The following is a 26,947-nucleotide window of genomic DNA, read 5'->3' on the forward strand; positions in this document are numbered from 1 at the left end:
GACCATGAAAAGATTATTTTATTCCATGAAAATATTCTCAACAGAGAACACTATCTTAAACAAAGCATTTACATTAAGAAATCAACATGTGCACAGAAAGAGTAAAAATTACTGAAAAATTAAAGATTTCTTTTGGACAATTCACATGTTCAAATTTAAGAATGATTTAAACTGTGCAAGTACAAACGTCTTCCTTATTGTAATAATCCATATACAGGTTGCACTATTCCACATGAAGGAACTTGCCTCCTACGGAAGCAAATCCTGCAAGAAAAACAAACAGTAGCTTGTAAAGAACAGTTAGTCCTCACAAGAAAGCCTTAAACTTTGCCCTCTGTGGCTATTAGCCAAAAAAACACAAGCACTTCAGGCTTTGTACAGAAGATAAACACAGCCAGATCACATTTCCTCTTCATTGCTAACCTTGAAAATAAAAATAGCACTGGATTTTAAAGCTACTTTATGTAGTCTGTCAGTACTGAATAATGTCACATTATATAAATAACCCTGTAACGAGATTTAAAATCTAAAACTTCATAGTTTACTAGCCTTAAAGGTAATACACTATATGTCAGCTGTGTAATAGGAGCGTACTTGATCTTATGAAGGCATCCACTTTCACACAACTGTCATTCAGCTTTAGTATTAATATAACTGGTAGTACAATTCAAATAACACTGGGGAAAATTATTAAAGCAGTCACACAGCTTCTAAAATATTGCTTGAAATCCAACAATACATAGACCATTTCACGTTTTCTTTCCTCCCTCGAAACAGTAAAGAACCAAATTAATCAATCTTCCATGTTACAAATATTCCCCCCTCCCCCACCCACCTCCCTATTAAATGCCACTAAGAAATCAGTTAAGATACAAGTCATTAACAGAATCACAAATGCAAGGCAGGACAACATAAGCAATAGGGGCACTGATGACAATTATATATACAAGTATAAACATACAGAAACCCATTTTACAAGTAAAAGTGCACATAGATCATTACAAAGTTTCACTATATTTTATCCAGTTCAAATAAAATCATCACTTGGAAACAGACTATCATTGTAATAATTAAATGAGAACACGGTAACCCCAAATTAAAAGACAATGAGGGGAAAGGTCCATAAAACTTCTTATTGAAAACACTGAGTAAAGTAAAATGGACTGGGACATGTCTCTAGTTTGATGTGTAAATTTGAAGATGCACCATCAAACGTGGCAGAGCTCTAAAAGCCCCCTGTGGAGGCTGCATGGCAGCTGCAGCAGCACTGCCCAGGTAAAGGAGGCCGCACTGAGCTGACACAGGAAGCCCTTTGTGGGATACTGTGGTGGTCGAGTTGGCAATCAACAGATTTAGGCACTCTAGTTTAAGGCAGCATTTGAATGGAAGCAGCTGACTTCTGACAACAGTCCTTTGTCTTGAGGCGGTGAGTATCTTCTGTGTTTATTATGCCAGGATTTCACGGCTGACTATAGATTCTTCCCAGACTGAGGGGCTGAAGATCGATCATGTTTCAAAGAGTTCTTTCAACTGGGCTGTAGGCTAGAGCAGAGATGTTTTCTTTTTCTGATCATAAATACTTCAGGTTCACAAACTACTTCTTCATAATGCCAAAACTGGAATGTTCTGTAGTGGGGACATTATAGTAGCGTACACAAATGCTAGGATGGAAACATTAGTGCTGGAGATGTTTGACAGAGTGATTTGCACTACAAATGTAAAACAAAACAAAGGCTTTGACAAGACCAAGGGATTATAAAAACATGCCTTAAAATCTAAACCCGATCACTCTAGACATGCAACAGGATGTTAAGCAAGCACAGAGGTGGCGCAGGCAGACACTGACAAATGGCAAGGATTCTGACAGACAATGGGTCTAAAAGCCAATTAAAACAGAGCTGGGACGGACAGTCCTGTTACGACAGTCAAATTTAATAAGAGCTCTGCATTCTTTCTAATTTGAATATCAGTAAAACAGATGGAAAAAAGGTTAGCCATTGTTGGCTTTTTTTCCTTTATATGAATAATTATAAATGACAAATTTAAGGGTTGGTATTACAATGATTTTTTAAAACAACACATGGAAATGCTAATGAAGTTAGTAAAAAATAATCATGTCTGCATGCACTCATGCAACTTGCTTCTCTCACTCTCTCTGAGCCTGACAACTCTAACACCTCCCCCCCCAAAAGCAGCTGCATGTAACCTCCTTCAACATCTTGCCCATTTCCTCAGAAACCCTCTTCAGGAACCTGCAGTCCAGGAGGAAAAAGAAAAGAACAATTACTGAAGACCTTTGGTAAGACCAAAAGGGATGTCCAGTTTAAAGCATCCATCCCAAATGTCTCTAAAATCATTTTATAGTCAGCTATTAAAAACACCAAAAAATGCTGGAACATGAGCAAAATTAAAGACCAGTCTCTTAACTGCTTCTTCACTTTACTTCCCTAGACAACTAGCACTGCCTATCTTGACTGTACAGTGTTTCCCACAAATGCTTATTAAAATTAGTTGGGAAAAAAACTATCCTAATAACTGACAATTCAGTTAAAATGAGGAAATGCCCTTCATGATAGTACAGATATATTCCTCCAACCCATTTAGTGAAAAAAAAAGTCATTTTTTCTTTCAGGCAAAATTTGCCAATACTTCCCCACTATGCAAGATATCCTCTATCTTAGTTTATTTAGAATCCACTTTCCTATGTATAATTGTTAAATGCTAGTATCACTAAATGACATTTCTCAAAAGACATTTCAAGAAGAAAAATACAAGCATTAATTCAGAAGAAAGCTTGTACATTACTGAAAATTACTAGGAAACCTGAAAATATCCTTGGGTCTCAAAAGAAAGCCATTTTATTCACTTAAGAGCAAGACCAGGCCCATTTATTTTGCATCTCTTGATTAGCCTACTACAAAATAGATTATGTGCTACATGCCTGTTTTCTTCCTTTAGGAAACCAAAATTAAGAACAGGGACAAAAACGAAAATGATTACATCCGTATTTTATCCATTAGCTAATTATTATTCCTTTTTCCTAGAAACTGTAGCTACAATTTGAAACTCCTATACCAAACCACTCTTTTGGGCATCAGCAAGCATTTCAGTGCAGTTTTACTTGAGTTCACTACCATCACTGTGTTTCCTGAAGCAAAGTGTAACGGGGTAGGGAGCTTTCTATCTATGGATTCCTGCCCAGTAGATCAAATTCTATGATTTATACGGCAGAAAAACACAAATCCTTCACGCAGACTTAAGCAGAACACAGAGCAAAAGGCATCAATTAAGCTTCACACCAACATCACTCAAATGGTAAAGCGTCATAAGAACAGCTTCTTGTGGTAATGTTCTCATCTCTAAGATCGAGCCTACGCTCAGCTCACATAGTGAACAATAAATCTTGGATGCCGTTTAAGCTTTCTTATGTTTTCCCACCCACTGACTGTGTTTTCATTTTGTTATCATTCCTATGTCGTATGTGTTACAAAGTTGCCAATTAGTTTAGATGTAAGTTACTGCACCTTTACTGTTTTTCTCTAGAGTTACATCTATGTATGATGTGGGAACGTAGCCTTCTTCACCATTCTGTCTCCGAGCTCTTGTCCATCCATCACCCTTGTCCTCCTCAATAATGTACAGAACTTCACCTTCTTTCATTGCCAGAGTGCCTTCATTATGTCCTAAATGAGAGTTTTCATAGCACAATCATAATTTAAGCATAACAACAATTTTGAATAAAAGTTACAAATACAAAACAATGTGAAACCCTGCTAGATTTCAATATAATAGAACTATGAGCACACTGACTCTCGTTACCAATGCCTCCATGATGCTTTGTAGTTTGCCCAACACTTTCATATACTTATCTTGTTTGAACTGCACAATAACCCTGTGAGGCTGGCATTAACAGCAGCACCGTGAAAGATGAAATATCTGAGCTACAATAATATTGTATGATTTGACAGGGTACACAAACTTTATTTCACTACTCTAACTCCTTCCTCAAATTTGAGTGGCAGTGCTATCTAGAAAATTCATGAAGTTTAGATCAAGAAAAGAGTAACAAGACAGTGAAAGGGCTGGAAGAAATAAGGGAAGAATATAACTGTAGAAGCAGAATGGTCATAATCATAAACCACAAATCTCCTTCAAAATCCCAATCCCTTAGCCATTCCCAAGCTGCTTAACAGTAACAATTTTCACAAATGAATCTTTAACATATGCTAAATTCTTCCCTTCCTCTCTACATTACAACAAGATCTTACTTAACACAATTTTCTCAGAGTGAGGAATAACTGAAAATTACTCAATTTAAAAACCAAAACCATAGATGGGTAGGGAAGGACCTTAAAACGTATACCATTTTAATACCAACTTCTTTGTGAAGGTGTTACTCTGCTCCTTGGTGAAATGAAGGAAACAATTTTTCAAAGTCCAAGAAAGAGAAGGGTAACTAAAAATATGCGACAGGACCACACCTTCCTTCCCTCACAGTTTGTTCTCCAACTATCACAGGAGAAGGATGGCACATTCAGAAGCTACATTTTCTCCTTCCCACATTTGAAAATATGGCCAACAGACTCAGGATATGGTAGCGCAGTCAGCTACGCCATTTGCCTTATATCAGCCACTCAATGATAGCAACTTACAAGGAAGAGCATGAAGTGGTATCTACCAGCCTTCCACTTTCTGGGTTGAGCTATATGCTCAAGCAGCTTCAGCTCTGAAGAGTACATTAGTAAGGTCTCTTTGGGAAATTCTGTTATCAGGCAAAGTTGATAATTAAACAATAATCTTTATTAGGATACTGGTAACATAGGCAATTTTCTTTCAATGTCATATATAGAAGGAACATCTCTGTATTTGTAATGTAGTTAATATTCACACTAATGAGCCTGGATAATTTTCTAGTGGTTGTATTTAGCTATAAGGACAGGGACTCAGTACACATGTAGACTTTAAGGAACGAATTTTATCAAATACAATGTATTAAGAAAATCATACCATCAAAAGGGTAGATAGCTTTGCAGTGTCCAATAGCAGGCAAGGGATCATCATCTTCAAACTCATCATCAAACTCACTGTGGTGGCCATGCTGTTGGGGTGGCCCACGAACTTCTTGGTTTGCATCATCAGTGTAACTTCCCTCAGGACTATAAAACAAAATTATATCTCATCAAGTATCACAAAGATGGGAACTTTTTATATTATCTACAAACTGATCTCCACAAGATCAATTCAGAGAATCAAAAATCAACGACACAGTTCCCAATTAAGCCTTTATTTTCTTAAATGTTGAAATATGTGTGTGTGCATGGCTTCTAATTCAAAATGCTTCTTTGTTGGATTTTCTGAAATTAAAAAAATTAAAGATAATAATGTTCTAGGCACTGGAGAAGGAAATGGCAACCCACTCCAGTGTTCTTGCCTGGAGAATCCCAGGGACGGGGCAGCCTGGTGGGCTGCAGTCTATGGGGTCACACAGAGTCGGACACGACTGAGGTGACTTAGTAGCGGCAGCAGCAAGCATATAACATGTACTTAGTAAATATGTCTCATTATCATGGGTCCAGAGATAAAATGGAAAAATGTCATCAACAGTTGGTTTTTATCGTCCCAGATTCAAGAGGGATGGAGGGATTCACCCACTGTTTTTGCAAGAAAACTACAATTTCTTAGAGGACCCACCCAGACCCATGATCACTTCACAGGCTTCAGGTAGACTTCCTCTGCCCTGGTTCCAGAAGATCCATCTTAGCAGAGAACTTGCATGACCAGAGTGAATAGCCCACAGGTAGGCATGTAACTCAGTAAGATATGACAGACTCTTGTTTGGGATTACTGAAAGAGAAACTCCCTTCCTTTATCACTGGTCCCAAACCTGGAGAAATATGAGCTTACAGATTTAGAAGATCACCATATAGAGACTGTACAAAAAAGATCTTCATGACCCAGATAATCACGATGGTGTGATCACTCACCTAGAGCCAGACACCCTGGAATGTGAAGTCAAGTGGGCCTTAGAAAGCATCACTACGAACAAAGGTGGTGGAGGTGATGGAATTCCAGTTGAGCTATTTCAAATCCTGAAAGATGATGCTGTGAAAGTGCTGCACTCAATATGCCAGCACATTTGGAAAACTCAGCAGTGGCCACACGACTGGAAAAGGTCAGTTTTCATTCCAATCCCAAAGAAAGGCAATGCCAAAGAATGCTCAAACTACTGCACAATTGTGCTCATTTCACACACTAGTAAAGTAATGCTCAAAATTCTCCAAGCCAGGTTTCAGCAATACGTGAACCGTGAACTTCTGATGTACAAGCTGGATTTAGAAAAGGCAGAGGAACCAGAGATCAAATTGCCAACACCCGCTGGATCATCGAAAAAGCAAGCGAGTTCCAGAAAAACACCTATTTCTGCTTTATTGACTATGCCAAAGCCTTTGACTGTGTGGATCACAATAAACTATGGAAAGTTCTGAAAGAGATGGAAATTCCAGACCACCTGACCTGCCTCTTGAGAAACCTATATGCAGGTCAGGAAGCAACAGTTAGAACTGGACATGCAACAACAGATGGGTTCCAAATAGGAAAAAAATATGTCAAAGCTGTATATTGTCACCCTGCTTATTTAACTTATATGTAGAGTGAATCATGAGAAACGCTGGGCTGGAAGAAACACAAGCTGGAATCATGACTGCTGGGAGAAATATCAATAACGTCAAATATGCAGATGACACCACCCTTATGGCAGAAAGTGAAGAACTAAAGAGCCTCTTAATGAAAGTGAAAGAGGAGAGTGAAAAAGTTGGCTTAAAGCTCAACATTCAGAAAACAAAGATCATGGCATCTGGTCCCATCACTTCATGGCAAATAGATGGAGAAACAGTGGAAACAGTAGCTGACTTTATTTTTTGTGCTCCAAAATCACTGCAGATGGTGACTGCAGCCATGAAATTAAAAGACACTTACTCCTTGGAAGGAAAGTTATGACCAACCTAGACAGCATATTAAAAAGCAGAGATATTTTGTCAACAAAGGTTCACTAGTCTAGGCTATGGTTTTTCCAGTAGTCATGTACGGATGTGAAAGTTGGACTATAAAGAAAGCTGAGCACCAAGAATTGATGCTTCTGAACTATGGTGTTGGAGAAGACTCTTGAGAGCCCCTTGGACTTCAAGGAGATCCAACCAGTCCATCCTAAAGGAGATCAGTCCTGGGTGTTCATTGGAAGGACTGATGTTGAAGCTGAAATTCCAATACTTTGGCCACTTGATGCGAAGATTGACTCATTTGAAAAAACCCTGATGCTAGGAAAGATTGAAGGCAGGAGAAGGGGACAACAGAGGATGAGATGTTGGATGGCATCACTGACTCAATGGACATGGGTTTGGGTAAATTCTGGGAGTTGGTGATGGACAGGGAGGCCTGGCATGCTGCGGTTCATGGGTTGCAACGAGTGGGACACAACTGAGTGACTGAACTGAACTGATATAGAGCCTTAAAATGAAATTAACACAGTGGAAGGCAGAACTGTGAGGTAGAAATGGAAAACTGAAGATATCATCTGAGTTCCTTGATCAAGCTCTCCCTAAAGTCAGTCACTACAATCCCTTTTCTGTTTAAGTCAGTATGGGTAGAAGACTCATCCTGTCACTGAAAATCAAAAGACTCCTAGGAAAATTGATTTCCAATTAACCACATTAACAGGAAAGTTAGTAACTAAGAAAATCCAAAAGAGCAGGCAAGACAAAGACAATTTTTTGGTAAATTTTTACTTCAAAAGAGAAAAATGTTAATTTTGCCAAATAATCAGATGACTGAAGGAGATTTTAATAGTAGTAAAGTTTGCCTGATTAGATTTTGCAGTATTTTCAGTATGTCTGGAAACTACATTCTTAATAACACAAACCAGAGAGATTAGATTCTTTTAATCTCAGTTCAGTTCAGTCGCTCAGTTGTGTCCAACTCTTTGTGACCCCATGAATCACAGCACGCAAGGCCTCCCTGTCCATCACCAACTCCCAGAGTTCACTCAGACTCACATCCATCGAGTCAGTGATGCCATCCAGCCATCTCATCCTCTGTCGTCCCCTTCTCCTCCTGTCCCCAATCCCTCCCAGCATCAGGGTCTTTTCCAATGAGTCAACTCTTCGCATGAGGTGGCCAAAGTATTGGAGTTTCAGCTTTAGCATCAGTCCTTCCAATGAACACCCAGGACTGATCTCCTTTAGTATAGACTGGTTGGATCTCCTTGAGGTCCAAGGGACTCTCAAGAGTCTTCTCAAACACCACAGTTCAAAACCATCAATTCTTCGGGACTCAGCTTTCTTCACAGTCCAACTCTCACATCCATACATGACTGCTGGAAAAACCATAGCCTTGACTAGATGGACCTTTGTTGGCAAAGTAATGTCTCTGCTTTTGAATATGCTATCTAGGTTGGTCATAACTTTCCTTCCAAGGAGTAAGCGTCTTTTAATTTCATGGCTGTAATCACCATCTGTAGTGATTTTGGAGCCCCCCAAAATAAAGTCTGACACTGTTTCCACGTTTCCCCATCTATTTCCCATGAAGTAATGGGACCGGATGCCATGATCTTCGTTTTCTGAATGTTGAGCTTTAAGCCAAATTTTTCACTCTCTTCTTTCACTTTCATCAAGAGGCTCTTTAGTTCCTCTTCACTTTCTGCCATAAGGGTGGCATCATCTGCATATCTGAGGTTATTGAGATTTCTCCCGGCAATCTTGATTCCAGCTTGTACTTCTTCCAGCCCAGCGTTTCTCATGATGTACTCTGCATATAAGTTAAATAAGCAGGGTGACAATATACAGCTTTGACATACTCCTTTTCCTATTTGGAACCAGTCTGTTGTTCCATGTCCAGTTCTAACTGTTGCTTCCTGACCTGCATATAGGTTTCTCAAGAGGCAGGTCAGGTGGTCTGGTACTCCTATCTCTTGAAGAATTTTCTACAGTTTCTTGTGATCCACATAGTCAAAGGCTTTGGCATAGTCAATAAAGCAGAAATAGATGTTTTTCTGGAACTCTCTTGCTTTTTCCATGATCCAGCAGATGTTGGCAATTTGATCTCTGGTTCCTCTGCCTTTTCTAAAACTTGCTTGAACATCTAAAGAAGTTTGCGGTTCACGTATTGCTGAAGCCTGGCTTGGAGATTTCTGAGCATTACTTTACTAGCTTGTGAGACGAGTGCAATTGTGCAGTAGCTTGAGCATCCTTTGGCATTGCCTTTCTTTGGGATTGAAATGAAAACTGACCTTTTCTAGTCCTGTGGCCACTGCTGAGTTTTCCAAATTTGCTGGCATATTGAGTGCAGCACTTTCATAGCATCATCTTTCAGGATTTGAAATAGCTCAACTGGAATTCCATCACCTCCACCACCTTTGTTCGTAGTGATGCTTTCTAAGGCCCACTTGACTTCACATTCCAGGATGTCTGGCTCTAGGTGAGTGATCACACCATCGTGATTATCTGGGTCATGAAGATCTTTTTTGTACAGTTCTTCTGTGTATTCTTGCCACTTCTTCTTAACATCTTCTGCTTCTGTTAGGTCCATACCATTTCTGTCCTTTATCAAGCCCATCTTTGCATGAAATGTTCCCTTGGTATCTATGATTTTCTTGAAGAGATCTCTAGTCTTTCCCATTCTGTTGTTTTCCTCTATTTCTTTGCATTGATCGCTGAGGAAGGCTTTCTTATCTCTTCTTGCTATTCTTTGGAACTCTGCATTCAGATGCTTGTTTCTTTCCTTTTCTCCTTTGCTTTTTGCTTCTCTTCTCTTCACAGCTATTTGTAAGGCCTCCTCAGACAGCCATTTTGCTTTTTTGCATTTCTTTTCCATGGGGATGGTCTTGATCCCTGTCCTGTACAGTGTCATGAACCTCTGTCCATAGTTCATCAGGCACTCTGTCTATCCGATCTAGTCCCTTAAATCTATTTCTCACTTCCACTGTATAATCATAAGGGATTTGATTTAGGTCATACCTGAATGGTCTAGTGGTTTTCCCCACTTTCTTCAATTTAAGTCTGAATTTGGCAGTAAGGAGTTCATGATATGAGCCACAGTCAGCTCCTGGTCTTTTTTTGCTGACTGTATAGAGCTTCTCCATCTTTGGCTGCAACAAACATAATCAATCTGAATTCAGTGTCAACCATCTGGTGATGTCCATGTGTAGAGTCTTCTCTTGTGTTGTTGGAAGAGGGTGTTTGCTATGACCAGTGTGTTCTCTTGGGAAAACTCTATTAGCCTTTGCCCTGCTTCATTCCGTACTCCTAGGCCAAATTTGCCTGTTACTCCAGGTGTTTCTTGACTTACTACTTTTGCATTCCAGTCCCCTATAATGGAAAGGACATCTTTTTTGGGTGTTAGTTCTAAAAGGTCTTGTACGTCTTCATAGAACCGTTCAACTTCAGCTTCTTCAGCATTACTTGTTGGGGCATAGGCTTGGATTACCGTGATGTTGAATGGTTTGCCTTGGAAACGAACAGAGATCATTCTGTCGTTTTTGAGATCGCATCCAAGCACTGCATTTCGGACTCTTTTGTTGACCATGATGGCTACTCCGTTTCTTCCAAGGGATTCCTGCCCACAGTAGTAGATATAATGGTCATCTGAGTTAAATTCACCCATTCCAGTTCATTTTAGTTCGCTAATTCCTAGAATGTCGACGTTCACTCTTGCCGTCTCTTGTTTGACCACTTCCAATTTGCCTTGTTTCATGGCCCTGACATTCCAGGTTCCTATGCAATATTGCTCTTTACAGCATCGGACCTTGCTTCTATCACCAGTCACATCCACAACTAGGTATTGTTTTTGCTTTGGCTCCATCTCTTCATTCTTTCTGGAGTTATTTCTCCACTGATCTCCAGTAGCATATTGGGTACCTACTGACCTGGGGAGTTCCCCTTTCAGTATCCCATCATTTAATAACAAAAACTCGTGTTGTACTATCTCTTAAGGAAATGTACTCTTTCAAAAAGTGATAAGGGAGAGGAAGAGGAATTAACATCCTGCTACCAGGTATCTTACTGTTAGGTGCTTTGTGTACATTATTTCCTTCATTACCAATAACCCTGAATGATAGGTATTTTCATCTTTATTTTATATTTTAGGAAACTGAGACTCAACACTAAAAATGAATTTGCTAAATGTGAAGGGGAGGGATAAATCAGGATCTTAGGATTAACACACACACAACACTACTATATATAAGATAGATAACCAACAAGGATCTACTGTATAGCATAGGGAACTCTACTCAATATTCTGTGAAAACCTATATGAGAAAAGAATTTGAAAATGAATATACGTATAACTGAATCACTTTATTGTACATCTGAAACTAATACCATAAATCAACTATAAGCCAGTAAAATATTTTTAAAAACTCAATTTGCTCAAATTACAATGTAATTAGATATAAACCAATTATTGATACTAGATCTCTCAAATTCTTCTCTGAGTCCAAATTTGTTGGATTTTACTATAAAGTGGGGATGGGGTGGTGGAAATATTACTCAAAGGGAGAAAATGTCACAAATGATCTGAAAACATGGAAACTTGGTAAAATGTCTTTTGGAAGCTCTGATCCAATCTAGCAATATGCACTTTTTTTATTTACAAAACTTTGAGTAATTTGACAGTTAAATTTTTCTTTGGTATAAGCTACCCAACTCCATCTAAACTTTCAGGTACTCTTCCTAGGTCTGAGGAGCCCATGCCTCCAGACTATAACTCCCAGAATTTTCCAAGTTCCTACCTCTGTTTTTAGATGCATTACAAACTAGAAATGAGTCGCAAAATAACAAATCATAATTCATCTGTAGCTAATGTAAAGAACAGAGAATTATTTAGATTCAAAGACTGAGTTATTAAAAGCCAAACTTCTCAGATTAGGAAAAAAGAGAACTGTCCAAAATTTAGGACAAAAGATAAAAGTCTGGGGGTGGGGGGAGAAAAAATACAAATAAAATGCAAAAATAACCTTTCTCGTCCCTGTGTTACAAGATGATTTATGTCGCTGCTATGTCTTCTGTCTCCTCTTCCACCTGTTTTGCCTTCAACTTCAGAGAGCCAAGCCTTAGGGGGAAAAAACAAATAAAACTGAGCTCAATAAGTATATTTTAAAGTTCATAAGATATTCTACACTGAAAATGTGATTTGAGCCTTTATTATTATCTAATTTTTAGACAAGGGAAATCTTTATTTCAATTTGGTCAGTGATCAGTGTTACAGCTGATTAAAAATAGTATAAACATTTAGTTTTACATGAAGTTTTAAATAAGAAAAAAACTTCAACGAGGGGCTAATTCTAAAGATGATACCTTATTTTTATATCATAATGATGCCTTACTTTTAGATTATAAACCCTACAAGAAAATATTTGAGGATAATTCTAGCAAGAACCAATTTATCATAATGAAGTTTATAAAAATGAACTTATCTTTGAAAACTGCTAAACAACAAATCTACCTCATTCTTGTGGATTTCCATTCGCAGGCGGTCAATATTATTCATGGTCTCTGCTAATTTAGGCTGCAAACTCCCTGGGTCCCCCATTTGTGGATTCTTCTCATATACATCTTTCATTTTGTTGAGCGCTTCTCTGAAAATGAAAAGGAAGCCACAAAATTAAACATTCACTTCACATGTTTCCAGGTAAAAGAGTTTCATTTGATTCTGGGGACTCACATACAGCCTAATCTTAAGAGTCCTAGTTCTTTAACTTTAATCAAACATTACCTGATTAAAGATAATCTGCACAAAGTTGATCATGTACATACTGAATATTAGTAATTTATAGAGGCAGTCTTTTAAAACATTTATAATTTTTTCAAAAAAGATTTCATGTCTCATTTCTTGCTTCCTAAATGAGATTATATAGGTTTAATCAAGGGCTGGAAGAATATTCCCCAATATTCCAATATTCTTAAACTCATCATGTCCCAAATCAAAGTCACTACATTCCCCCATCCAGACACATTATTCCACCGGTGTTCCTTACCTTACTTCAGAGCACTGTCATCCTCCTAACTCATCTATACCACCTCTCTCTAAGCTCACATCTCTCATCCTCTTCACTTCTCCAATCTTACCACTGTAAATTATGCCTCAATTAGCTCTTCTGGACTCTTAACATCTGACATTACTAACATCCCCTAATACTCTTTTCTTCCTTGATTTCCTGGAGGTAATATTTTCTTTTTCTTTCCTTTTACCTTTATCTCATTATTTCCTTCACTGGCTCCTCCTTTTTTTCTGTTCATCCTTAAGTGTATCTCATAAAATGACAGATTTCTTCTCGTCTCATCCTACAGTCCTTCTTTTTAAGGAGGATCTCATTGCTTTGTTTTTTCCAGTTTCACTGAGACATAATTGACTACTTTAATATCACCTATCTTCAGATGATTCTCAAATATGAATTCTTCAATCACTCATGTTAGAGTTTAAGCTTCAATTTTATCTTCAGTGTAATAGCAGATATAAGTTACCACTGTAATAACCCTTTATTCATCATATATAAATTTCTATATTCACTAAAATAAAACTGAACTAAAAGAAACACTTTATGAAGTTGAAAAAAAATTAAAGCTATGAGTGAATGATCTGCAGTTGCAAGTAATCAAACACAGTTTTCCAACATTTCTGCTGCAAAGTAATTTCAGCCTCAGATTTCTATTGAGCTCCATTTACATACCAAAGCAAAACAAAAATTATCAAAGTATATACCCTTGATAATAAATCAAAACTATCGTTAAATTTTATGGAAGACATACACTATTAGCATCCAATAAGTAACCTGAACCTAAGAAACTCTCTAACATTTCAGTTTAAAAATATCAGAGCAATCACACAATTTTCCAAAATTTAGGAGTATGTTTTTCCCTGAAAAGGTATTTCAATTAGGATGTATAATTTTTAAGCCTTTTATACCCCACATTTAAACGTATCATTCATATTAGACTCTGAAAGGAATAATAGAGAGGACTTAATGGGAAAATACTTTTGATCTGATTCTTTCTGTAGTTCTCTGTTAAGTTCATCAATGCGCTGCTGCAGTTTTTTACGTCTCTGTTCTGGTGGCAGATGACTGAAATCTTCTAGTGCTGGGCCCTGAAAAGAGAATCTAAATCATTATAAAAAATACTTTCATGAAATTTTATTTCTAAAATATACCTATTATAAAGAAAGAATATATATCAATTTTAATTTCAAATTAGCCCAACGACTCCTTTTAAGAAAAAGAAATCTACATATGTATGTACATGTATGTTAATTAAAATAATCATACTGAAGAAAGAGTTCAGATTCCAGTCACTTTATAAAATCATGAAATAGAATAGGTAAAAATATCACCAGATACAGAAAACTGGTTATTACCAGTATAACATTATATTCAGGTCTTGGCAGAGTTAAAATAAATACAGATGAACCTTCTTACAGCAACAACAACGAAATGGAAACATGTAACATTTCTCATCTATACAAAATATTTTATATATAACATATTCCACCACATTCCCAAATCAAATCTATTGCCATGACAGTAAGGATATTACAAATGTTAAGACTGAACATATTAAAAGTTTATATAATTGTGTCAATTAAGCAACTTACCTCATAAAGGCAAACTAATGAAAAATATTTTAATATTACACAGTCTTTGAGTGATTACATTTATTAAACCATTCATTAGGACCAAAACATACTTGATCATTAAAAAATAAAAAGGTAGAACTATCCACTGTGTGAAATGTCAGTCAAAATTATATTCCAATAAGGGATTTATTTTCAATTATCCTTCTGTACAACCATACCTCAGTTCTTGAAATAGAGATATAATCCAAAGAAAGACAAAATCCTTATTTAGGAAGGATCCTCAATGTCTGAAAATTTTTAATGTTTTTATATTCAAGAAAACTACATCATTTAAGAAAACATTCTAGTACTTAGATATAACTTGTGATTCAAATGATGTCTTTCTCCTCTTAATCATGTCATTGTTACCTTAGTTATCTCCTAGAGATGACACAACTACATCCAATGTTAGCAAGTATTGATTCTGTTTAATATGAGCCCATATTTATGTAAGATTTTACATACTCAAAAATTGATGACAACTATTATTCATTTTTATTTTAAAAATGGGGATTTTAAGAACATATAAGTTCAATTTTTAAAGTATTGCTGAAATAAACTCCCACAACAAATGCATCCTTGCTCTTTGAGCCATTTATGCCTATAACATAGTTAAACAGCTTTATTTCATCATCTGTGTTTCTCTTACTTTTAAAAAATCAAACTCACCTTTCAGATAATACATGATCAAATATAACATTTAATTCATAACAGAATTTTATGCAAATGACCTGAACATTACAGATATTCAATAAGCCTGCCTTGAAAAAAAGAGGACATCTTTCCTAAGTGACCTTTGCTTTTTAATCTACCAGTCACCAGAAATAAAAATCCATCAATCACAAAAAATCTGATGTAAATAAACAAATGGCAAAATTTCCTACAAAGTGCCTTTAAATTTAGGGGTCAGTTATAAATATAAGTTGTCAGATTTAATTTAATTTGAGGTACAATAGTTTGAAAACTATTATATTGTGCCAAAGATAAAAATATAATGAAATGAAAAATTATATTTCAATATGGTTTTTTTGGCAGTATTGTAATAAATTCACAATTACTTTAGAAGTAAATCTTCCAAATTTCTTTTCACTATCTGTAATGAAACTGTTCTCAAATTTATTAACAATAGCTAGGCACTTGAATTTCTAATATCCCATTTTGACATTATAACATATTCCTTTATAGAATATGAGAACTAAACTCACTCTATTTCCTATGGCTGTAAAGAAGACTCTGAGACATTAAAAAACCTCTTCTACTACATGGTAATTCATAAAAGGTCAAACTGCAAGAGTCTGAAAAAGACTGGTTTGTTTTCCAAAAATGAGAAACTATGTAAACACCCAATAATTTTTATGTTAGGTCTTCACAATGCAGTTTCATTAATTTGTTTGAAACATATGTATAAAGGAATACTACACATGCACACATACACGCACACACACACGATATTTAGGTTATTTGTACTTTTATCCCCATTCAAGTAGTAGACAAAAAGAAAGCACTGACTAATGAAATGAGTAGGAAATCTTTCTTTCTTACTTTTTGGAAAATCTAATGATTTTTGTGATAAACTACATATCAAACTTACAGGATCTTTCTTTTTACAGAGTTAAGAAAAATCATTTTTAATTTTCCTTTTGTAAAAACATAAACTTTTGTTCCACCATGTAACTTTTAAAATGATGTTTAATTTTATTCTCTGTAACATGAAAAGACTCCACCCAATAACATTTAAGAGCTTAATGAGTTACAGTTAACCACATTATTATTAAATTTCATGACATCAAAAGTACTGGCATGTGCTGGACTATGGATTATAGAAAGAAAAGACACACAAGGTAACATGTGGGGATGGACCTTACCACTCTGCTTTAAATTAAACAAAACAATGTTTTGTGATATATTTAATACTGGCACAGTATACAGATCAGCACATAAGGCTTACCATCTTCACCGACCACTGAATAGTTCAATGGAAAACAGAAAGAAATGGTATATTATTCACATGAAACCATAATACAGAAGATGCAATAACTTATACTGTTTTTTTTTTTACGATATTAAAATAAATCATGTACACTTCACAATCCAAACAATTATGCCAGAAAAACAACTGTAACCACATTTTGGGGAAAGTAAATTACTTGCAAAAAAAAAAAAAAATATACACTGATGATAATGGGCAGATATTTTCTAAGTGCAACTAAAACTCAAAAGTAAATAGTAAAGATTTTATCAGCAATCATGTATTTTCTTCTTTAAAAGAGAACTTTTACATAAGTGGATTTCACATATACAGCTCTTCATTCTCAAAATCCTAATGCTCAAAAAGTTGAACATAAAGATCTAATATTAGCCATTTTAAAGAAATATTACATGTAGTATTAAAGAATGGAATACTCTTCCCAATACATTAAACATCATTATCTGAATTTTTATAATTCAAAATATTGTTTTGAACTTGAATATGTCATGGATAGGTAAGGGTAACATTTCTACTTTAGTTTTAAGATGCTATTTTTAATGTACAGACACATTAAAAAAACACACTATTATCAAAATAATGAGCCACCTAGATTCATGTTTCCCATACATATTTGCTAACAGATACAATATATGGGTTGAATTTTGCTTTGAAGATATAGCTTCTCTTTTTCAGTTTTCATTCTGAAATCCATACACTCTAAAAGCAACACTAAAAATATAACTTTGATTTTTAGAAAACTGGTTAAAATTTATTCTTTCTGAAAATCTGACATAGCAGAGTCCTCTCATATTATGAATATATAAATATATATATATATATGCTTATATATGTATCATCCATATTCTGTGGGTTCCCAGGGTTCTGCAACCGGCATTGCATCTGTCAAGCATCCCAACTAAACACACATGTACACATGCATACGTGTGTGCGCACACCCACATACTCACACACACTGTGACTCATAATACCCAGGAGAACTTACAAAGTTTATCTTCACATTCATTGCATTTGTTTAGCAGTTTCTAAAATTTCTATTTTTCCCTGTTTACTACGCCAAGGTGTTTTAGAGAATATGGAGGACATCAGGTAGAATTTCACATAAAAATACAGATTTTAATAAATAGCTGAGAAAAATATCTACCCCTTATCGCTGATGAACTGGCCATATATATTAATGGTTACAATGATAAGAAAAGATGACATACGCTATCCATTATCTTTCCAAATTAAGCTTAACATTCTTTAGACTGTCAGTAGTTTCAGGGAACAAAAACCACAACTTATTTTGCTATGACAAAATTCCTGTTAAGATTAGAGTTTTAAATTTTTATAAGATATTTATGGTCTTCTATAAATATTAAAACAAAATCATATCAATAAGAAACAAAATAGGTAAATTATTTGAATTTCTTTTATGATAATCTCAAGCAGCTTATTTTTCCAGTTTATTTATTAATACATTTTAGAGAAAAGAGTAATATAGTTAAAACTGAAATATTAAATGTTTCAGTTTTTAGCTAACTTAGTTTTACTATTAATTAGACAATAAAATCACAGTTCATTAGATTTGGGGATATAAAAACTCAAGTTCTTCGTAAATATTAGAAACATATTTTGTCTTTTTTAAAGCAATTCATGTTCAATAGAGAAATACTATACTGAAAATTTCACATACCTTCTATATCTTAATAAATACATAAGGGAGCTAAAAAGGAAATCAGTTAGACAATTACAAATTATTATGTGTATTTAACTTTAAGGTAGGAAAATCCTGAGAACAGTATTCTGGATAATAAAAGCTTACAAAAATGACTGTATAAGCCTATAAGATCATGAATAATTTAGACAGTAAACATGGACTTGCTAGATGGACTCACTACTGCTAGATAAATATATATATATACTAAGAAAAAGGAGTACCCAGTAAGCACCAATGAAGTAGTTAGAATAAAAATTATTCATTTCTATATTAAATAGCTTTTGAGTGTGCACTAAATATCTATTTAAGGTTAGATCTTGATGTCACAGAAGGAAATTATAGACCCTCATCCCTCAGAAAAAGTCTACCAGTACCACCATCAAATTAAAAAACATTGGTCCAATATAACATTTCTCATGTCCTTAAAGATAATGGAAACTGCAGGTTTTCTTAAGAATGAAAGAAATTATAAATTTTTATAAAAGCCAAAAGCAGATATTTAAGAAAAATGATGAAACAAATATAGCTCAAAACAAGATTCTGATTTGAATGGTACAACTCATCAGCTTTAATAAACCATAAGACTTTTTCAGTTTTATGGACTTAAAATGTAAATTCATGTAAAAACACATAAATGGTTTGTTAAAGCATATCTTCTTCCTTTTCTATATTGAGAAAATTCTTAAGTGGAAATAAAACACAATTTAGAAATAGTATCAATTAAACTACCAAATATCAATCAAAGCAGAAAGAAACTCAATGCCAAGGTAATGAACTTTATACTTCCTGTTCTATTCTCCATTCTCCAGCTGGTTTGTCTATCATATTTTCTATCTTGCATACTGCTTTTTTCTTTGGCATGATAACTAATAATAAGTACAACCCTTTTGGCCTACTGGAATTAGCCTCCCTACCCCAACAAATGTCCTAGTGTTTAAAGCTGAAGCAATATGTGGAAATATAATAAATAATGACCACACAGACACTTTAAAGTTTGACAGTTATAAAATTCTACCTATGAATTTATTCAGTAACAATAAAGATGTCACTTATTTAAGCTTCTTTCTCCAGGGCTCACAGTTCTAACTAACTAAACTTTTTTTTCACAGAATTGTATGTACTTCATATCCCTAAGACTGTGCAAGGTACTGTAACTGGCCCTGGTAGACTCGATATGCAGGATACCTGAGAGATTCCAAAAATATGGCTCCTAGAAATTACAAGCAGTAATTGCAATTTTTGATTACCATTGATTTCTGCAAGAGCATAATATTTAATGAAGTCTAAGTCATCACAAAGAAGAAAGATGGGAATTAATTCTACTCTCATAATTCAGGCAACAAAAATCCCAAGTATGACTTCTTAAAGTCTTTTAAACAAGTGAAAAGAGCTTTTAAAACTGATTACAGGCACCTGTAGTGCCTATAAGCGTTAACACAGACTCATTCACAGGGACTTTTCAGAATGTCATGAATTAACCTACATTCACACAAGAATTAGGAAAGGTAATGCAAAGAAGTTCAGGTCATTACAGGAAAAAAAGGAAGTCCCAAAAAGAATGTAATACACTGGGTTCTGTTGCTTTGTTGACACCAATTAGCTTGTCATACTGTTTTAATAGAAAAGCAAATAATAATATAATATTGCCCTATAAGATATGTATCTTGTTCTACATATGACCAAAAGAGAAACCCAACTAAAGCAATTTAAAGATAGAAAGTGCTACTGAAGAGAGAGAAGCATACAGGCTAGACAGAACATGAAAAAGAAAGGGGAGAAAGGGAGAGAGGAAGGGAGTAGCAGCAGGGAGAGAGAAAGGAGAAAGGGACTGAAAGTAAGAGTGAGTCCAAGAGTGAGTGCAATGCTGTTAACAACTAGACTTCTTATGACACTAACAAACTCCTGAGTTCTCATCTGTGGGTTATTACACCTAAGATTTTTATATGTCTAAACAAACGCTCATACAAATCTCCTAAATGTATCTAAATTACAAGCTATGAATATTACAACCATGCCCTTCAAATCAGATCTTAAACAACAGAAATTAGTCTAACATAATGAATTAACACTAATTTATCAGTAGTATTTAATAGTTGTTGCTAAGAAACAGTTTAGTATTTGTTTTTCACTATCCTAAAACTTTTCATTTGCAGAGTATCTTTGTGTTAAGTCTTTCAGTCCTGTCTGACTCTTTGCAACTCCATGGACTGTATCCCACCAGGCTCCTCCATCCATGGGATTTTCCAGGCAAGAATACTGGAGTGGGTTGCCACTTCCTTCTCCAAGGGAATCTTTAGTTATAAGTAAATGATAAAGGCTAGCTTATGGGGGAAAAAAATGAAAAATTTGGTAAAAAATACCTTTTTTTTTTTAGTTTAAGAAAACAAATTCCATGTATCCATTACTCAATAAAATCTAGTATTTTTATAGGCTTTATAACTTATACAATATACTTTGCAATATATTATTTTAATTTGATCTACAATCTTGATTATTTAACATGCCTGTCTTTGATTTTTTTAATTTAACTATTGGCAATTGTGTTTTATGTTTCTGAAAGTAGGCAATTAAAATTAAAATAGAACTTTATTTTTTTTTGCCAACAAAATAATACTTTATAAAATTCACAGAAGTCATTAGTGACAGATTATTACATGAATAATTTCAGTGACAAATTACTGAAAGTCTTAAAAATGTAAATACATTACAAGACAATGGTGGACATATGACTTCACATAAACAAAAAAAAAGAAAAATAGCTAATATGATTGTACCCAGCACCCTCTTTATAATACCATTCTTTTATGGTTGAGCATTTCAAATGTTATAAAGAGGAGTTGTTTTTAACTTGAGGGCAGCTATACTTAATTCTGTGGTGTTTTAAACTATATATTTATAGGAGAGAGCCTTATAATGAGGGTGGAGAGTATTAAAAGCCACACTACACACACAATAGGCCGTCATGCATTTTAACCCATTATTAAACTTACCCCTCTTTTGAGACTTCTGAAAGAAGGAATTCTGGGCTTCCCTGTTTTTATTTCATTCATACAATAATGCACGGGCTCAATGGAGAATGTGAGAAACTGGGACCCATTAGGAGTACTGGATGTGAATAAACTAGTAGGGGTTAAGGGTGGGGATTGTGGCTAATATGGAAATAAAGAAAGGAATCAATAAGCCAAATGTGCATACCTTTTTTTCCTAAATGAAAATTCTATTTTTGGCAACATACTTTTTACAAAATATATCTCAAATAGTTTTCTGTAAAAATATTATAAGAATCTTAACACAGTTTTGCCAAAACTGTCATTTTAAAGTCAAATGTACTTTTAAAAATGTACCATTTCATTTGATCACTTTTTTACAAGCTAACAGACTGAAAATACAGAGTATACAAATTATAAGGTTAGAGAGAGCAATATGACCTAGATAAAAAAAAAAATCTTCTGATTTCTAGATTATTAAAACCACCTAGTTAGTCACACACAACCTATACTTGTCAGAGATTAACGGCAGAAGCTATAGTTAACAGTTATCTAAACAGGAAATGTCTATTAAAATAAAGTATTAAAATTTTAACTATTTTCATAAACAAGCAAAAAAAAATTCATTACATTTGTGGCTTTCCTCTCTGTTTCTATTTCATTCCTGTTGCACCTCTTTTTTAAAAAAAATTTTCAGTATTCCTTATTTATCTAAGTTTTCCTAGCTACTCTGATCTGACTTAAAAAAGTCTCACCTCTCAACTTCTCGATGGAACAATGTTATGAAAAGCATAAATAAAGCTTGAGTTAATTACAATTGTGCTTTTAAAGATTTTTATGGGCATATTATAATTTGAGTTAAATGTTATCTAAATTCATATGTCAAGTGCAGAAAAATGAATTAAAATAATCAACTATACTTTAACAAATACAGAATATCAGATTATCTATTCTCCTACGGATATGACATTTTATAGCCATTAAATTGATAAGATTAAATACTCATTTATTCCAATTGCTCACTGGCTGAGCTAAATTTATCTAAAATAACCAGCACCTCAAAAGATGGGTTTAGACAAGAAGTTAAGAGAGAGACTCTCTTAATAAACTACAGATTTTTTAAAACTTCAAATAATTACACGCATTGAGCCCCTTCCCATTAAATATTCACATGGATGATAAAAATATTCACATGGATGATAAAAATAACTGTTAGTATGATCTGTAAGACCTAATTTGACATTTATTTTTGCTGTGATCAATCATTCCAACTGAGAACTGCAATTTCAGTGATCTCACAGTCACATCATGATTCCTAAAAAATTTGAACTGAAACTACATACAAATGAAATTTCAAAAGTATATAATTTAAAAGATACTAACTTATTTAATATTTTTACTCATTATTAATGATGTTAAATTCAGAATTAATTTTTATTGTTAAGGTACAAAATTCTATGTTTCTAAATGAAAAGTTAATCGAATCATTCATATAAAAATATTTATTCTCTATTAGTAGTAAACCATTATCCATCCAATACCTATATTATTTTAAATGACAGACTAGAACAAAATCATCAGCACATAAAATTTTAATGACTTTTACCTTTGGCTTCTTTCCAAAGAGCCACAACTTGCCCTTGGCCTTTCCTACTGTGGTTTTGGCATCCACCTTTCCACTTTCTTGTTTGGATGCACTGATAGTCCCATCAGAAATGGTTCTATAAATATGCTGACTGTAATCTTCAAATGGAAAGTCTCCGGGAGGTTCAAATCCAGACTTAAAGGAGTCTACTACCATCTGAGAGTCCTACACGTAAGAATAGTACCATATTAGCTTTCAAAATCTTAAATATGTGTCAGAAAACAAATAAAAATTTAAAGAAATAATTCTACAATACTTATTAAAGGTTCAAAATTAATAATTATTTCCTGTAAATATGAAATAACCCCTAAATATTTTAATTTCTATAAAAAAATTTCACAAATGACCACTTTATTAATTTGTAATAGTCATGGATGTTTTCACTCCATAGCTTTAACCCACTGAATTTCATCTTGAGTAGTTAGCTGATATTTAACATCTAACTGACAAAAAAGGATATAGGAAGAGGTTACTCTCAAGCAGAAATTCCAAGTTTTAAAGGAAAAAGGTTTTCTGTTTTACAGAATAGAGGAAAGGGTGTCTAACTGTAAAAGAGGGTAGGAGACAAGCAGAAAGGCTTCCATTTACCCAACAGGAGAAAGGATAAATAAAATGTATTAAAGACATACTTGGAAATATTAACAGAGCAATGAAGATCTGACAAACAGTACAGTGCAAAAAGTAACTCTGAAATTGTAAAGCTTAGCACCATTCACCCAAAACCGTAAAGCTCACGTAAGTATTACATGCTAGTTTTGGACATACATATACCTCTATCTGGGAGAAGGTGATGGCACCCCACTCCAGTACTCTTGCCTGGAAAAGCCCATGGACGGAGGAGCCTGGTGGGCTGCAGTCCGTGGGGTCGCTAGGAGCCGGACACGACTGAGCAACTTCCCTTTCCCTTTTCACTTTCATGCATTGGAGAAGGAAATGGCAACCCACTCCAGTGTTCTTGCCTGGAGAATCCCAAGGACGGCGGAGCCTGGTGGGCTGCCCTCTATGGGGTCGCACAGAGTTGGACACGACTGAAGCGACTTAGCAGCAGCAGCATACCTCTATCTGAATGTTTTACTGACACTTTAAACTCATTGGTTTCAAACAGAATTCTTTACCAACTCCTCCCGCACTCCAACCAACCTCTCCTATTTTATTCCTTATTTCTGCTGACAGTACATTTTGCCTATCACTTATGTCAAAAGTCATCCTTAAGTTATACCTTACTTTTTTTTTTTTTTTTTGGTCACTAATGCCACCCACACCAATCATTTGCTAAAGGGTAAGAACAGGTTGAGAGGAGGAGGGACCTAACTATATTTCTAATCTTAGATCCGTCACACCAAGATGTAACTTTGATTTCCCAATTAAAGAACCCCCAAATCCTTTCTTTCTTATATTTAAGTCAGAATTCTGTTACAGGAAAGATCCTCACTCATACAAAACCAACCTGCTGTGAAGACTAAAATATGTAGTACCTATTTTGCACTCCCCAAACATTGGTTCTCTTTTCTTTCTCTTCTCTCATATCCTCAGTTTCTGAGTCATTAAATCAATATTTACTGAAAAATAACCAGTACGAGACCTTTTCTAGACCTTACTCAAGATCAGAGATCAGATCAGATCAGTTGCTCAGTCATGTCCGACTCTTTGCGACCCCATGAATTGCAGCACGCCAGGCCTCCCTGTCCATCACCAACTCCTGGAGTTCACTCAGACTCACATCCATCGAGTCGATGATGGCATCCAGCCATCTCATCCTCTGTCGTCCCCTTCTCCTCTTGCCCCCAATCCCTCCCAGCATCGATAATTAAATTTATTTCTTCAAGAAAAACAGGGCTTCTTTTTTTTTTGACGGAATAGTAACTTCAAATTATCTTTAGCGCCAGATCAGAAGAATTAAAATATCTTAAGACTTTTTGCCAGAAAGACAATACAAAGAAAGTCAATTTCTTTTAACCCAAATCAGATAAAAGAAATAGGTAATGAAAAGAAGAAAGGGAAAAGAGAGGGATGGTCTGGGAGTTTGGAGTTAGTAGATGCAAACTATTATATCTAGAATGGATAAACAACAAGGTCCTACTGTAGACGTAGAGCACAGGGAACTATACTCTATACCCTGTGATAAAGTATAATGGACAAGAATATAAAAAGGAATGTATATATGTACATAACTGTGTCATTTTGCTGTACCGCAGAAACTGGCACAAAACTGTAAATCAACCATACTCCAATTTTTTTTTAAAAAAAAGACTGATAAAAAGAAATGGGTAATGAAATGGATTCAGGGTCACAGGTTGACATGATGATTCTAAAACAAGGATGTTGGTTGAGGCTCAGTGTGTACACCCTGATGACTGCAGCCTCCAAGAGAAGGGCTTCTTCAAGGCAGTTACTTCTACTCACAATGCTCTCCTTTCTTTTCTCATGGGCCATTATTCATACACTACTCATGGTTCAGAATGCAACTCAAATGCCAACTCTTCTGGCAACAAGGAACTCTTCTAACTCTAGATCTGACCATTTCCTTCTTTCAACTTTCCCTAGAATAGTAGTTTAAATAATAATAGTATAATACAGTTTGCAACATGCAGTTTACAGGTTAGTTATACTCTTGGAATAGAACTGAAAAATTAGTGGGGAAAAGAAAGAGAAGCATTAGAACTCTTTTAAATGATTAGAACTTTAGTGTTTAAAGTGATCCTTACAGCCTGAAGGAGTCTAATGTATAGCCAGACTTACTTGTATAGAATATAACTTAAAATCAATAATCCATCAATTACTTCCCCCCTCTCCCAATCCATTTCATTAATTTAAATCAAATACATTATTCAAATTATAAAACACTTACTCTTCTTTCGTCAACTGACTTTGCTGCAAGAATCATTCCTTCCAAACACTTTGAAATGATAGGAATAACTTTCCGTTCTGAGTCTGCAAATCCTCTGTAACACTCACTAAGTTTAATAGTCCTTCGTTCATCCATTTCTTGCAGTTGCTAATAATTAGGGATTTTTTAAAAAAAGAAAATTGACTTTTCTTTTCATTCTGAAGAAACTCCCTTCCAAAAAACAAACAAACAAACAAAAATCCCACAAAGATATCCCCGAACAGTTACACTGTTGTAAGTACCTTTTAACAAGTGCTACAGAGTGAAAGCACTTAAAACTTGAGGCCTGTGAAATAGCAAAAGAATAAAAATTCAAGGCTTAGTATATCCTAAAACCAGGTGACACCGGTTTTCAAGCCTTAAAAGGGACTCCCTACAGTTTACCAGCTCCCTGCTTCATACAACCTCTGCCTTTTATTCTTCAGTAAAGTTTCATTTGAAAACAGAAATTTTGATACTTTTTTTTCTTTTTCAAGCAGCTGGCATACAACATATACAAGTGTAAGACTTCTAAACCCTTAAGTTAGTTCAGAACACTTTGCTAAGATCTGGCTGGACTAAGAATCTACAGTCAACCACATACTAACAGGCACCCAAACCTACTACAGTCTACAGCTCAAAGTGTCAAAAGGTTGGGGACACAAGAGGAAAAACAAGAAGCTGAGAGGTCAAAGTGGTACATGTATGGGATCCCTACTCAAAAAATTCACTGGCACCTGCTATTCAGAATTATGCCAGGGCACATGAAGCCAAATAACTTAAAGGCAATTTTTGACACTTCCTATTTGTCAACAATGACCTTTCTTCTTTTTAGGAAGCAATTACACTGCTTAAGTCCCCTAACTCCTATAGCTTTCATACTATTTTTTCCTCTTTAATTACTTCCCAAAGCCTGGGAATTTATTTTGAGACCAGCATTTTCACAGAAGGACTGAATCCAGTATCACAAAGTGGCAAGACTGCTCCATAGCAAAGTCCAAACAAAAAGAGCAAGCCCCCAAACACAACAAAGCAGTGAATCTACAAATTAAGGTCTCCCCTGAATATGAAGGCTTAGCTATTAAGTTTAGAAAAGCAC

At 35.1% G+C, this 26,947-nt stretch overlaps 1 protein-coding gene across 3 annotated transcripts in view; it reads right to left on the reverse strand.

Annotated features, from left to right (window-relative positions):
- FNBP1L (formin binding protein 1 like) overlaps positions 1-26,947 on the reverse strand; it is a 124,581-nt gene continuing 97,634 nt past the window's right edge. For 2 of the 3 annotated variants that reach the window (XM_044944668.1, XM_044944667.1), the window contains exons 8-15: positions 25,831-25,977; positions 22,944-23,147; positions 14,027-14,136; positions 12,496-12,628; positions 12,008-12,102; positions 5,008-5,156; positions 3,525-3,683; positions 1-264 (exon numbers count right to left, since the gene is read on the reverse strand). In XM_044944668.1, the coding sequence (XP_044800603.1) occupies positions 224-264; positions 3,525-3,683; positions 5,008-5,156; positions 12,008-12,102; positions 12,496-12,628; positions 14,027-14,136; positions 22,944-23,147; positions 25,831-25,977 (1,038 nt within the window). In that variant the 3' untranslated portion in view covers positions 1-223. Of the gene's footprint in view, positions 2,253-3,524; positions 3,684-5,007; positions 5,157-12,007; positions 12,103-12,495; positions 12,629-14,026; positions 14,137-22,943; positions 23,148-25,830; positions 25,978-26,947 lie in introns of all 3 variants that reach the window. The other variant, XM_025288242.3, reaches the window with a different exon arrangement.

The sequence above is a fragment of the Bubalus bubalis genome, chromosome 6 (assembly GCF_019923935.1).
Source record: "Bubalus bubalis isolate 160015118507 breed Murrah chromosome 6, NDDB_SH_1, whole genome shotgun sequence".
Lineage (NCBI taxonomy): Eukaryota > Metazoa > Chordata > Mammalia > Artiodactyla > Bovidae > Bubalus > Bubalus bubalis.